At 37.7% G+C, this 13,617-nt stretch overlaps 1 protein-coding gene across 1 annotated transcript; it reads left to right on the top strand.

The window, feature by feature from the left end:
• Positions 1-4,609: 4,609 nt before the first annotated feature.
• Positions 4,610-12,971, top strand: LOC140169656 (uncharacterized). Its single transcript, XM_072192941.1, has 3 exons — positions 4,610-5,112; positions 6,699-6,866; positions 8,903-12,971. The coding sequence occupies exons 1-3, from the start codon at positions 4,845-4,847 to the stop codon at positions 9,922-9,924; spliced, it is 1,458 nt and encodes a 485-aa protein (XP_072049042.1). The 5' UTR covers positions 4,610-4,844; the 3' UTR covers positions 9,925-12,971.
• The last annotated feature ends 646 nt before the right edge of the window (positions 12,972-13,617 follow it).

The raw sequence follows: 13,617 nt of genomic DNA on the forward strand, positions 1-13,617 counted from the left end.
ATAAACTTATTATTTCTCAGGCTTGAAAAAAAATTACAGGCAGAGGTGGGAATCGATCTCGGTACCTCCCGGTTAAAAAGCACAGTGCAAGACCACTAAACCAGCTAAATATCTCTTGTGAGACGTGTAACATTAAATCAGTAATAAAAGAAGTAGATTCTTATTTTGGGCTCAAATTGTAGAAAAGGGGAAATATTTGTCTCTGCTCTAAAGAAAATAAAAATTGAAATGTTTAAACAAAATGTTACGGCTCTATTGAAAAAAAAAAAAGATAATTGAAAAAAAAACCACTTATATTTATTTCACGAGACGGCATTGTCACAGACGAACACTGTATAAGCTAAAAACTAGATCCTCACCACTGGACGACGTCGTAGCTCAGTGGTAGAGCATCAGACTGGCGATACAAAGATCGTTGGTTCGAGTCCTCCTGTCAGCTATGTTTATTTTGTGAATGCAATTCAACGATACCATTTGTTCACATTTTTCTTATTTATTTTTTATTTATTTTTTTATTTATTATTTTATTTATTTGTTTATCTGTTTATTTATGTAAATAATTATGCATGTATTTATTTTGTTTAATCACTCACTCACACTCTTTAGAAAAAAGGGCTCTTGGTCGATCAGTTCATTTATTCATTGTTTGATGGTTTGATATGTCTATTGATCGAAATTGAATATCATATAATTTATTCATATTTATTGTTTGTGAATTGATTGATTGGTTAATTAACTGATTGATTGATTTGTTGAGCCGGTGCAAATGAGTGCGTGAAATGTTAGAGGTGAGTTACTTGAACAAGCCTCAATAATTATAATAAATAAATAAATAAATAAATAAATAAATAAATAAATAAATAAATAAATAAATAAATAAATAAATAAATAAATAAATAAATAAATAAATAAATAAATAAATTAATTAAATAAATAAATAAATCGCTTTCCCTCTCAGCCTGCCAAAATATTGTGACCACCCCTGTTGGACATTCAAATTATTGGGATCCCAAATAATGATTAAATATATCAGATTTGTAGATGTAGGCCTACAGTAAGAAAACTTTTTTAAACTAAACCGATATTTTACTAATTATTGACCATGGTAGGCGAAACCGTCAATAGTGATTAAAGAATTTTTGTTCAAAATAAAATTTCCATATCATAAGCGTTTCCGGACCTTTACTGGAATTAACTCGGTGTGGGGTACTCACGTACAAGGTTTTCCACGACAAATCCTTAGACATGGGTCTCCCTTTAAGATTTTCCGTGCTATTTTTCCCCCGGGGGGAAAACATGTTGCTTTTACTATTTTCAAGCTCAAATCCTTAGATATGGGTTCTTACTTTCCTGACAATCCTTAGATATGGGTAAAATCGGTAAAATCGTGACCCTTAGAAATGGTTATGGGTTCGGAAGCTCGGGCCGCACATCTCCGTCGAAAAATAATCCAAGTACCCCCCGGTTATTCTAAGCCTTTTAAAGCGTTTTAAGGCCAAAATCGCATCTCTCTCACCCCAATTTTACCCTCCCCAGGACTCATAATTATTGCACAGCCCTGATAATCTCCTAAATTATTCAATTGTTTTTTCAATGGGCCTATAAAACTCCTGTAATATGCATGCACATATTAAATACAGCAAGCTACATTCAAATTATACATGCATGATACAAGTGCTATTCCAGAAACGCTGCACATCAGTGACATCACTTAATTATACCCGCATGCGAAGCATGGACGGGTATATTGCCATCCTGTGGTTTCTTCTTCTCCTCTTCCTCCTCCTCCTTTTTCATCAAACACATCATTCTGTCAAGGCTAGCGCTAAAACTACAAGGGCCCCAGGTCCCATATGTGGTACACTTATGGGCCCTACCCCTGTAGAAGTGCCTTTTGCCCATCTTGGCCCCAGAGGTCAAAGGTCACGGGCCCCAGGGGCCCAAATGTGAAAATACAAGCACGCCGTTTCTCATCAAATGAAGCAGCCTCAGGGCCCTGAGTTGGTACACTGATAGCCCTAGAGGTACTCTATATTTACAAATATACAAGAGCCCCATATGTTATATATTATGGGCCCCAGGGGCCCAAATGTTAAAATATGGTGCAACAGATTGACAAGCCTAGCTCTATAAGTATAAGATCACTAGGGCTCATATGTGGCATATGTATGGGCCCTAAGTTGTAGATGTGCCTTTTGCCCATTTTGGCCCCATATATACAAGGCTAGGGGCCCCAGGGGCCTAAATCTTAAAACAAAGGGCCGGCCGTTTCTCAGCAAATAAAGTAGCTACAGGGTTCAGATTTGGTACACAGATAGGTCTTTAGTATTATATTGTCATATGTATATATAACCCCCATATGTCGCATAATATGGGCTCCAGGGCCCCAAAAGCTAAAACATAGGGCCGGCCGTTACTCAGTAAATAAAGCAGCTACAATGCCCAGCTTGAGTTTACTGATAGTACTTGAGAATTATACTTCAACATATGTACATGAGCCCCATAAGTCAAATATGATGGGCCCCAGGGCCCCAAATGTTAAAACAAAGGGCCGGCCGTTTCTCATCAAATAAAGCAGCTTCAGGGCTCAGAGTTCGTACACAGATTGCACCTGAGAATTATATAGTTATATGTACATGTGAGCCCCATATGTCACATAATATGGGCCCAGGGCCCCAAACGCTAAAACATAGGGCCGGCCGTTACTCAGTAAATAAAGCAGCTACAGTGCCCAGCTTGAGTCTACTGATAGCACTTGAGAATTATACTTCAACATAATTATGTACATGGGCCTCATAAGTCAAATATTATGGGCTTGAGGGCCCCAAATGTTAAAACAAAGGGCGGGCCGTTTCTCATCAAAGAAAGCAGCTTCCGGGCTCAGAATTTGTACACAGATAGCACCTGAGAATTATATAAATGTTACTAACACCCACACACCCATCCACCCCACACACATAGGACTAAACGGACAGATCGTATTATATCATAATCGGAAATACCAGCGTGAAGCGTTATGGCTGTTCCAGTTAAATTACATACCCATTGGTTGTTCCATTTAATTTACATACTCCCTCTGAAATGTCCCCCAAAAGGCTGTTCCGTTTAAATTACATTCTCCCTCTGAAATGGCTGTTCCATTTAATTTACATACTCCCTCTGGAATAGTTTCCCCTGAATCATATCGCATAGCCTCACTGTGAGTAAGAGATACTGACAACAGCAACCTATGGAGAGTAAGAGAGACGACTCCCCTGGGAGGGGACGTTTTACAATTTCTTTATTTTAAGTGCTACGACAGTGCAACCTACATTCAATTAAAGCTTGTGACTTGGACTTCCACTTTTTACACATTTTCGGCCCAATTAGGCGACTTTTTACAATTTCTTTATTTTAAGTCCTCAGCAAATAAGGACTGTAAGTTTAGGTACACCGATAACATGCGGGTATAGCCGTATTTGTGTACAAATATATAGCCTTCTAGTTAATATTACCAGCGGTAGTGAATGGCAAGCTTCGAAGGTTGAAAGTGCGCCCGCTTTACTACCTGAGAGCAATCCGGTAGTGGCGTTTAAATTTATTACGTGTTGGGAAATCCACAAGATCAAATAGAACGGTGAGTGATGATTATTTACTTGTTTTTAAAAACAAACTTCTTAGGCCAGTAATAAACTACGTTCACGGCCGACAACTATAAATTTGAATGATATTTATTATCACACGAGGAAATAAAAACAAACGAATATGGCGCCTCACGTGCTTCAGGTCAGGTCAGTGGTCAAAGGTTTTTTTATCGCTAAATCGCTGGCTGAATATCGTATCAAATTCAAGTGATTCACTACCGTCGTATTATTGACACCAATTCCTAATTTCGACATTAGGCCTACTATTGCGAAAGGTTATTCCATTATCAAATTAGTAGACTCTCTGTAAAAAACAAGTCACTGTTGCCTGATGGGAAATACTAGTGCGCCATCACCGGATTACTCCCAGCTCTGCTAGCTGGCGCGCTTTCAAGCTTGCTACTCGCATTGAACAGGCAGAGTTCGCAAAACTAACGGCGTCGTTATTTTCCAACCCTAAAAGGGGTCGAAATTAATTATTCATATCCGATCGATAACTGGCCTCATTTTCTAACTAACAAACCAGCGATGATAATAGAACAACCGTGAAGTTAGTGTCACCCCCTTGGCTACATCCGACAGTGGATGACACAGCCTGTGAGGTGAGGTGAGGTGAGGTGAGAGCACATCAGACACACATTCTGATATCAAATAATATTATTGTGAAATTTGCGATACACAAATTGTATGCCATATTATCAAAAATAATGACTTTTCTGACATTTAACAGGCATTGCGTTACTAAAAAAATTGTGCCCAATTTTGACGTGAAATGACATTTTGCTCAAATGACTTAAATACCGCGACCGGTATGTAGCTGGGATGGGAATTCTAATAGCGATAGACCCTTCATGTAATCAAGCATGTAAATAACTCAAGAGTGTCATGACCCCATAGAGTAAACATAACCAGGCTGGCCAACAACGTACGCGTAACATATAAGAATTGATAAGGTATGAAAGTGTATATTTGAGGCCTTATATACACGGCATTACATTTTCTACAACTATGATTAACTATTGACATTCACTTCCTTGAGCATGTAAATCCTGTTTTGAATTCCAGTACATATGTATGCGCCTCGATATTATCTTAATAGAATCGGAGACAAAATGGTCGTATATTCTGCGAGTTTAGCGAAGGAAAGAGGAAACCATTACACTTATATAATTTATAGACTTGCAGAAAGACATACTCTTTTCTACACTCTACATAACAGCTATGGAACTGAGTGACATTGTATTACGTAGTATATCGTCTAACATGGGCTCCGAATGGGAGAAGCTAGCGAGTTATCTAGGATTTAGTCAAGCTAAAATAGAACAATTTTTTTTTTTTTCCACAGTAAGAGGTATAGAGAATGCTATGTTTACCATGCTAGTAACATGGCGGGAGCAACAGCCTGTTGGGACGACCAATTACCGAAGGGAACTCAAAAGTGCTTTGGAGAAATGTGGCAGATGTGATCTTGCTGATATCATTCATGAAGGTAATTCTTTTTAAAGAGATTTTTCTCTCTGCGACTGCGACAGAAGTTAGGACTAGTCTTACAAAACTAGAGTGGTTACCGCACCATAGCTGAACCATGGGTCGTTGACAGTATAATGTGGTATACCACTGCCACCCGAGGGTAATATCTTCTCGGGATTACGAATTTCGAGACATAGACCAAAAATAAGAATATCATTCAACCTTTAATCTTATGTACGTGAAGATTTACCCCCAGTGGGGAAATTATTTGCATTATATTCCTTACCAGTTTTTCTTTCATTTGACACCACTCAGGAGGCCATGCCCGGGGGGGGGGCACTTCAATTTGAAATGGATATAGGTGTAGGGCTGACACTTTCGCACTAAGGGACATTCGGTGAGAGCAAAATGTAAAAAATATGGGGTCATTGGGTGAGAACATGACCTTTTTTTAAATGGAATCTTTGGGTGAGAGCCGAAACAGCGCAACATAAACCTCGAAAATTGAATTTCTAGCTCTAAATGGCTTCAAATTTCTTTGTTTTATCAAAATAAGTGACAAAATCAGTGATAAATGAACGTTGCTGTTAAAATTGAACAAGTAAGGGTCTTTGGGTGACAGATCAAATGAAAAAATAAGGGGTCTTCGGGTGACAGAACATGTGTTCGTAAAAAAATATGGGGTCTTTGGGTGACAGCGATGCTGAAAAAGGGGGTCTTAACAGCCCTACACACGCGTCACCTCCAAAGTTGGAGTGCCCCCCCCCCCGGAGGCCATGCCGTCTTGACATTTCAAGATATGAAAAGGACCCACAATATTGACCTAGGTCTTATGAGGAGTGTCACCCCCGGTGGGGAAATTATTTTGATTATATTCTTTGCTTTTTTCTCTTTCATTTGACACCATGTGGGGGGGTCCCTTCTTTGGTTTTTGAGATATAAAAAGGACCCAAAATAGGAATATTGACCCGGGTCTTATGAGGAGTGTAAGTAAGTAAGCAATTAAACAAGCAATTACGTAAATAACATAAACTAATACCATTTCATGGTTCAGCGAAAAATAGGGGCCCAGTGCAAGTCTTGCCGAATTGGGTTATTCCAGTTAAAATCCATGCACCCTATGGAAGACATTACCATAATAATATGTTTTACACAGGGAGTGTGAATTTCAAATGGAATTTGAATTTGCCACCACTCCATTTCAAATCTCCACCCCGTGTGTCCATTGTCCGACCACTAGACGTAAACATGGAATATCAAACTTATATCAATACTGCCAAAAATCTGAATAACGTGTGCTACCTGGTTTTCTTTTCATGTGACACTATATTGTGTTCGCGACCCAGGTATTAGGGGGATGCACCGGGCCTGATGGGAGGGGGCACATACCGTTTTCAACGTTTAAGATGCAGCTCAATTCTCTTTAGTGTATTGTACCATGTGCACAATGTTACATTACATTAACCGACATTTATAAAAATTAAAAAAAGTCCAGGCGTCTGCAAAAAAGCAGTTTTGATTAATGCAAATGTACGCAAATTTCAATACGGTTTTAACCTGTTTAATGACCTGTTTAATAAAAAACATCTTACGTTTGATTTGTAGTCTCTCCACAAGTGCAACTAGACGCAATTTACTCTTCTTTGACCAGCAAGTTGAAAACCAAACCTAACTTATTTGAGGACGCCATCAATGCCTTCTATACTGGCTACGTTTCTATGACCAATGACTCTGAAATAGCAGCAGCTCTTATTAATTTTGGCCAATCAATTGGTAAGTGTTAAGGTGTAGAACGATGATAATGATAGTAATGATGCTTATGATGATGATGATGATGATGATGATGATGATGATGATGATGATGATGCTGTTGCTGCTGATGATGATAATGATGTATAGTTAAGCTGTTAAGCTCCCACATGTGGTACAATATTGTGTACTTTCTGATACAAGCGTCATAATTTGCATACATCGTCGTCCGTATTCCATAGTGGCGTATAGTGGGGCGCCGCGAATAAACAACTTTTCGAGAAAATCGGGTTTGAAGAAATGCCAATTTAAAATCGAGTTGTGTAAATCAGACATTCATTATATTTTGTAAATGATGTGAAATTTCTGTAGTAAACTAAATAGATTTTATTGTTATATATTTTTCAAAAGAAATAAATACATACTTTTGCTGGCAAACTGACAATAAAACTATACGTCACTATGGAAAACGAACAAAACGCAATACCTAACCTTTTTTTCGTATTCCATAGTGGCGTATCGACCATACGCCACTTTTTATACACATTTTATAATTATGAAATATCGGCAAAATGAAAAACATCGTATTCCATAGTGGCGTATAGGTCCGATACGCGTACGCCACTATGACATACGATGTTTTTCATTTTGCCGATATTTCATAATTATAAAATGTGTATAAAAAGTGGCGTATGGTCGATACGCCACTATGGAATACGAAAAATGTCACTTTGTAACTATACGCCACATTTAATTAATCAATTACTAATTAATTACCTAAACATGACTGCTGAGACTTAGAAAAATGAAAGAGAACATCATTAAAGACATATGTGCCAATTTTCAAAAAAATGACCAAAAATCACTATACGCCACTATGGAATACAGCCGACGACATGTTTTACATGGTCCCAAGTTTATTTTAAGATGTGGAGGCATTTTAAATTTGACCCCTAGTGACCGCCGGAGGTCACGAAAGGTCATACAGGGGTTAAAATTTGAAATTTCAAATCTTGTTAAGTGATATTATACCAAATTATTCGTCTGATCACAAGGATTTCAAAATGTATAGTTTTTGCTATCTGCGGCCTATCGTTACCGAGTTATTATACAAAAACATCATTTTGAGGTAAAAACAACACATTTTTATTTGTACAAGCGTAAAATTTCAACTTGTTCCGATTTTGGTGAAAAGGGTGGCAAAATGTTTGTCTTGATGACATGCGAATCAAGAAAAGGTATAGTACTTGCCATCTAAAATGTACTCTTTAGTTCTATATACAATATGAGCAAATACGTTAAGGATCAACAGTAGCCTATGATCTGTCAATGGCCTATGACTTTTTTACCCTGTACCTTATAAGGTTAACACCGTAGATATGCAAAACTATTCTTATTCTGATTCTATTCAGCTAAACATTCAATTTGCCACCATTTTCAACAAAATCAGAGCAATTTGAAAGTTTTACCCCCGTGCAACCAAAAATGTGCAATTTTGACCAAAAATTAGTTTTTTGTGTAATAACTCGGTAAGGATATGTCGTACATAGCACAAACTATACATTTTGAAATCCTTAGGATCAGACAAATAATTTGATATATAATTCAACACGATTGGAGAAATTTTAATTTCTTACCCCTATATGACATTTCGTGACCTCTGGCGGTCACTAGGGGTCAAATCCAAAATGCCTCCACATCTTAAAATAAACTTTGGACCATGTACTGCATGTGTGCAAATTATGATGCTTGTATCAGAAAGTGCCCCATTACTTGGCTTAGTAAAATAAATGAATAAAGATGCGAACTCATCAGGCCCGCCCAGGATGTTCATCATTATACATGTATTTGTCTACTTGAAGCAGAGGCTTTTAAACCATAAAGATTTGATGTCAAACGATAATGTAACATACCGATACGATATCTTTGAATTTATCAGGCCGTTTTGGAGCACCTTGAGATAAAAAACAAAAAAAAATCGGCGACCAGGCCTTTACCGTCTCGAAATGACCATGCTGGGTTATACGTGAAAGTTGTCAGTATTAACTTTAATCCTGCAGGTGCCGGAAATACCGAAAAGGAGGAAGCCAACCAGGAAGTCTGGTCTCCCAAAAAGTGGAAGCAACACAAGAAAATATCCAACAGAAGCGCGGAAGTTGACGACGTTTTCTCGTCGACAAAAGATATAACGTGGCATCAGTCTGGTGATTTCGCGGTGGTGGACGATATAGAACACGCGAAGCCTGAAGAAAGTGGCAATGGGGCTTATTCATTCAGTTTCAATGTAGAGACACAGATGCTTCTGTCCAGTAACACCAGTGTTCGGTCAATGATGTACGTATTTGGGGAAGACGGAACGGAACGGTTTGTTATTAACGCATCCGAATGTCTTGGAAAACCCTGTGGCATGGCGGCAAGTTTGAAACTTAACTGTGACGTGGCCGTTACCAAGCAAGGATATTTTGCCGTTACGGATAACACAAAGCAGGTGAAACTCTTTGATATTAAAGGTGAAAATGTCGGTAGCTTTACAATATCGGACGACGATAAAGGAAATCGAGATCGGGCTCGATGTATCGCGGTAAACGCAAACGGTGAAATCTATGTCGGAGATTTTACCGAGCAGGTTATATCGGTACACAATGCGGACGACTTCACCAAACTGAGAGACATATACATTAGTATCAAGCCATGTTACATCGCGGCAAACAGCCGCGGTCATGTTTGCGTAGTCACCTTTGATATTCACATCCTCCATCAGAATAACATGATGGTACCGAAAGAGTATAGCAAAGTGGCTATCTTTGACGATTCCGGCAATGAGATTTCTACAATTTCTCCTACAGTTTGGGGCAAAAATGTTACACCTCTCGGTGTCGTTTACGATGCAGATGACACGTTGCTTCTAGCTGCATTTGATAGGTCAATAAATAGAGGGGGTCATGTTCATCGATATGGTAAGAAGGGGGAATTCTTAGAGTGCATCATCAAGGGAACAGAGCAACCCAGTGGAATTGCGTTGAGAAACAATACTCTAGCAATCGCTGATGGGAAATCAGTCCTGATATATAAAGGCGAGTAATAAATTTATTAAGGAAGCAAAATTTCCAAATCGTCCCGCTGACACCTAAAATGACTTTACCGGGACAAATGTACACGAAACGTGCGAATGGTTGCAATTTTGTAAAAATCGAGGCCTAAAACCGGACCAGAGGTAGATATACACTTCGGGGCAAAGTCTCTAGGTTTCTTCATGGTTTTGTAGACCGATGAATATCCATGCAAATTGTTGGCAAATTTGATATTAAGGGATAAAAGCCGGTTCCCGGAGCTGAGGGGGTTCTCCATGGTAGAAGGTATATCCACGGTTTGGGGGTACCTTTTCAGCGATTTTGGTATATCGATGGGTGGGTTTTCAGTGAATACCAATGCGCCAAATTGGGCGCATTTGGGCAAAAGTGCTCATAAAAGGGACCAATTAGAGCAAATTTTGGTGCATTTTTGGTGTTTTGGTGAAAAATTGGTATACTGATGGGTGGCAAAAACAGCAAAAAGTAGGTGGTAGGTATAAAGAAAGTCAGCATCCAAAAGTCTGCGTGGTACATGCCCGTACACAATGTTTGTAGAATCCCCCGGGAGCCGATGCGTGACAGCCCAGCATACACAAAACGTTTTCGACATCATTCGCAAAAGGTTATAAAAGGTTGTCAGAAAACGTTTAAATGTCGGGTTATATAAAGGGTACATTAATGGTATAAAACGTTTTCATAACATTAAATAACATGTGTTGGTAATTTACTGCACATCAAACACAAATATTTTACAGAAAACATTTAAATATCGGGTTATATAAAGGGTATAAAAACGTTTTTATAACATTCCAAAAACATTTTTGAAAACTTGGTACAAATCATTCTAAACAGAATGTTATTTTGGGGTTGAAAAAATATTTTGCAAAAAATGTTTGCCCAAAATATTTACAATAACGTTTTTAAAATGTTTTCACGACCTTTATATAACCCGACATTTAAATGTTATTAAAACGTTTTGTAAAAAACATTTTAAGAACATTTCTGCGTTTGCTGGATGCAAATATTTTAACATATTGTTATTTAAGTGTTGACAAAATATTTGGCCAAAATTGTTTGCAAAAATAGTTTACAATGACATTTCGAAAACATTTTAAAAATATTGTTGCAGTGTGTTTTCATACAAAACGTTTAAAACGATTTCATGACCTTTATATAACCCGACATTTTAATGTTATTAAAACGTTTTTACCTAAACCAAAACCCAACTTATTTAAAACGTTTTAAAAACTTGTTTGTGTTTGCTGGGAAGGACTCCTGACGGCTCCTTTCCAATAATTCATCAGACATGTTAAAAATGTTTCCTTTGGACTGACGAAATTTATCTAATATATGGGGGTTTGCAACAAAAGCAGTTTTTGGCGGGATGCTTGGGTAGGATGAGCATCCCGCCAAAAACTGCTTTTGTTGAAAACCCCCTTATATCAGTTCTTAAAATTGCTCAAGTGGATGTAAGTGCTTTTGCAACAAAGCTCTTCATATGTAAAATATTCCAATTGTTCTATGTTAGGCAACAGAAACAAATTAGTTCGATCTTTCGATCGACCATCGATGATTGGTCGATCCTTATTACTTATGAAATCAATTAATTTACTATTTTTAATTGTGTTAAAATTGTAGTTTGGGCCTGTAGTGATATTGACCAATAAAAATGTAGCGTTAATTCTGATTAATTAGTTGATAGTTCATTAATAACAAGCATCGAAGCAGCATAGACGGTCGATCCAAAGATCGAACACATTTGTTTCTGGTGCCTTATGTAAAATGCAATAAAATTACTGCAAGATGATTTGTGTCAGTGGAACCATTGCATTATTTAAAAAGCAGTAAGATCGAAAGCGTATCATAGTTACAATTAAGACAGGCCTGATTAAATTATTGCGGATTGGACGCGGCATGCAAACGTATGACGTCAATTTGAGGTTACATTAACCAGTATAACCAATCGACACTCTTAAATCACTGCAGATTGACGTCACGCAATAGTGAACCGTCCAGGTGAAATACCGTAAGACCTCGTCTACAAGCATATAGTGTTTTTGATGAAAGCTTAATTACTACGATACATGCGTAAATATGCCAATACAATAGATTGGTCTTACAATTATACTTGTTTGTATATGCTTGGATCTGTAATTTATTTGCTCAAACTCCATAATGGTGCCTGGATTAATTTAGCTTTCGTCAGAAGCACTCTATATGCTTGTAGACGAGGTTTTACGGTACTCTAATACTGTCTACCTCCTTGATACAATTGTGACGTACTCAAGTAGCTGGGGTGCATTTCTTCTCGTTTAGTCATGTAAACTTATTAAGCGTAAAAAAGACCCAGAGGCATAAACGCGCGCATCTATAATACTATGCGGCGTCTTTAATCACCTCCGTGTTACAGTACACTTTGAGCGAACACTAGCGATACGAATCTTCGTCCAATGAAATGCGCACTGACGTCACTGCCACATCAGGTGAAAAATGGTATAGTAGAGTGCGCCCAACCGTTGACTGCGAATTATGTGGAGAGGATTTTCTATCCGCATATTCTGTAACCGATTGTGTCTTTATTAGATTGTTTTATTTGCTACGGGTAGTTACTACACCATGCCTGATTCCTAAAAAATGCCGAAATCTTCCTTGATTTGGCGAAATTTTTACGGTGTTTTCTGTTGCAAGGGAATAAGTGCGTTAACCCACTATACACACATTTGGTTTTACAAAATGATAAATTCAAAGAAATCATCTTACAGCTACAAATTTTCACAGTGTCAATAGGTTAAAATAATTATGGTGTTTCCACTGATACCAAAATCTCATGAGCTATATGGTACTGATTGGCACATCCTCCTTTAAGGTTAGCAACTATTTTAAACTGTTGCGATTTGGTAGTTCACAGCATCTTGCGAATGGTACTGAGCTTTGGCAAAAATTGCATTGATCATTTCATAGCGAGTGTGTAGAAAAATTCAAATATCACAGATATACTTTTGTAGGTCTGGTTGTTCTTGTGTTATGTTGTAAAGAGGGCTGAAACAACAGAACTTTTGTAAAACGTATAAACAATAAATCAAGCAAGTTTTCAGAGTATATGATTTGTAGAATGAACTTTTGCAAAGCCTCAAAGTGTTATTTTTCAATAATATATTGATTTAGATAATGAAATGAATTTTTTGGCTGCTTCGACCAACAATACCTCGTCTACCCTTAAGGATGTAATATAAATGTATTTTCCTGACATAACGACTGTATATACCTTTAAATCAGTTTTGTTTTTGTAGAAACCTACCATTGAAACAAACCATCACATGACCATGATGAGCAAGTGCTACACCTTTCATTATTTCCGACAATTCAATGCAGTTGACAATAAACTGTGGGCAACAAGCAGATTAATTAAACTTTATGTTTTATGCAGAGATTCGTTTTGCTTGTTCGTAAGAGTAGCGTATTAGGGGTCAATGTTATTTGTCAGATAGTCAGAGGGACAAAGATGAAACCAATACAGGTGCATTTTTGTGTGAACTATGAAATGGTCTCATGCAGCCTATTCTAGTCTAACTTACTTCCTTTTCTGACTTACTGACTTACTCAGCATGTCTTAAATGGACATATCTCGCAATGCCAAGGGGGTATGACCCACCCTCCGAGTGGTGTCACACGAAAGAGAAAAAACTAATGAATAGTATAAATAA

This window comes from Amphiura filiformis, chromosome 14, assembly GCF_039555335.1.
Source record: "Amphiura filiformis chromosome 14, Afil_fr2py, whole genome shotgun sequence".
Classification (NCBI taxonomy): domain Eukaryota; kingdom Metazoa; phylum Echinodermata; class Ophiuroidea; order Amphilepidida; family Amphiuridae; genus Amphiura; species Amphiura filiformis.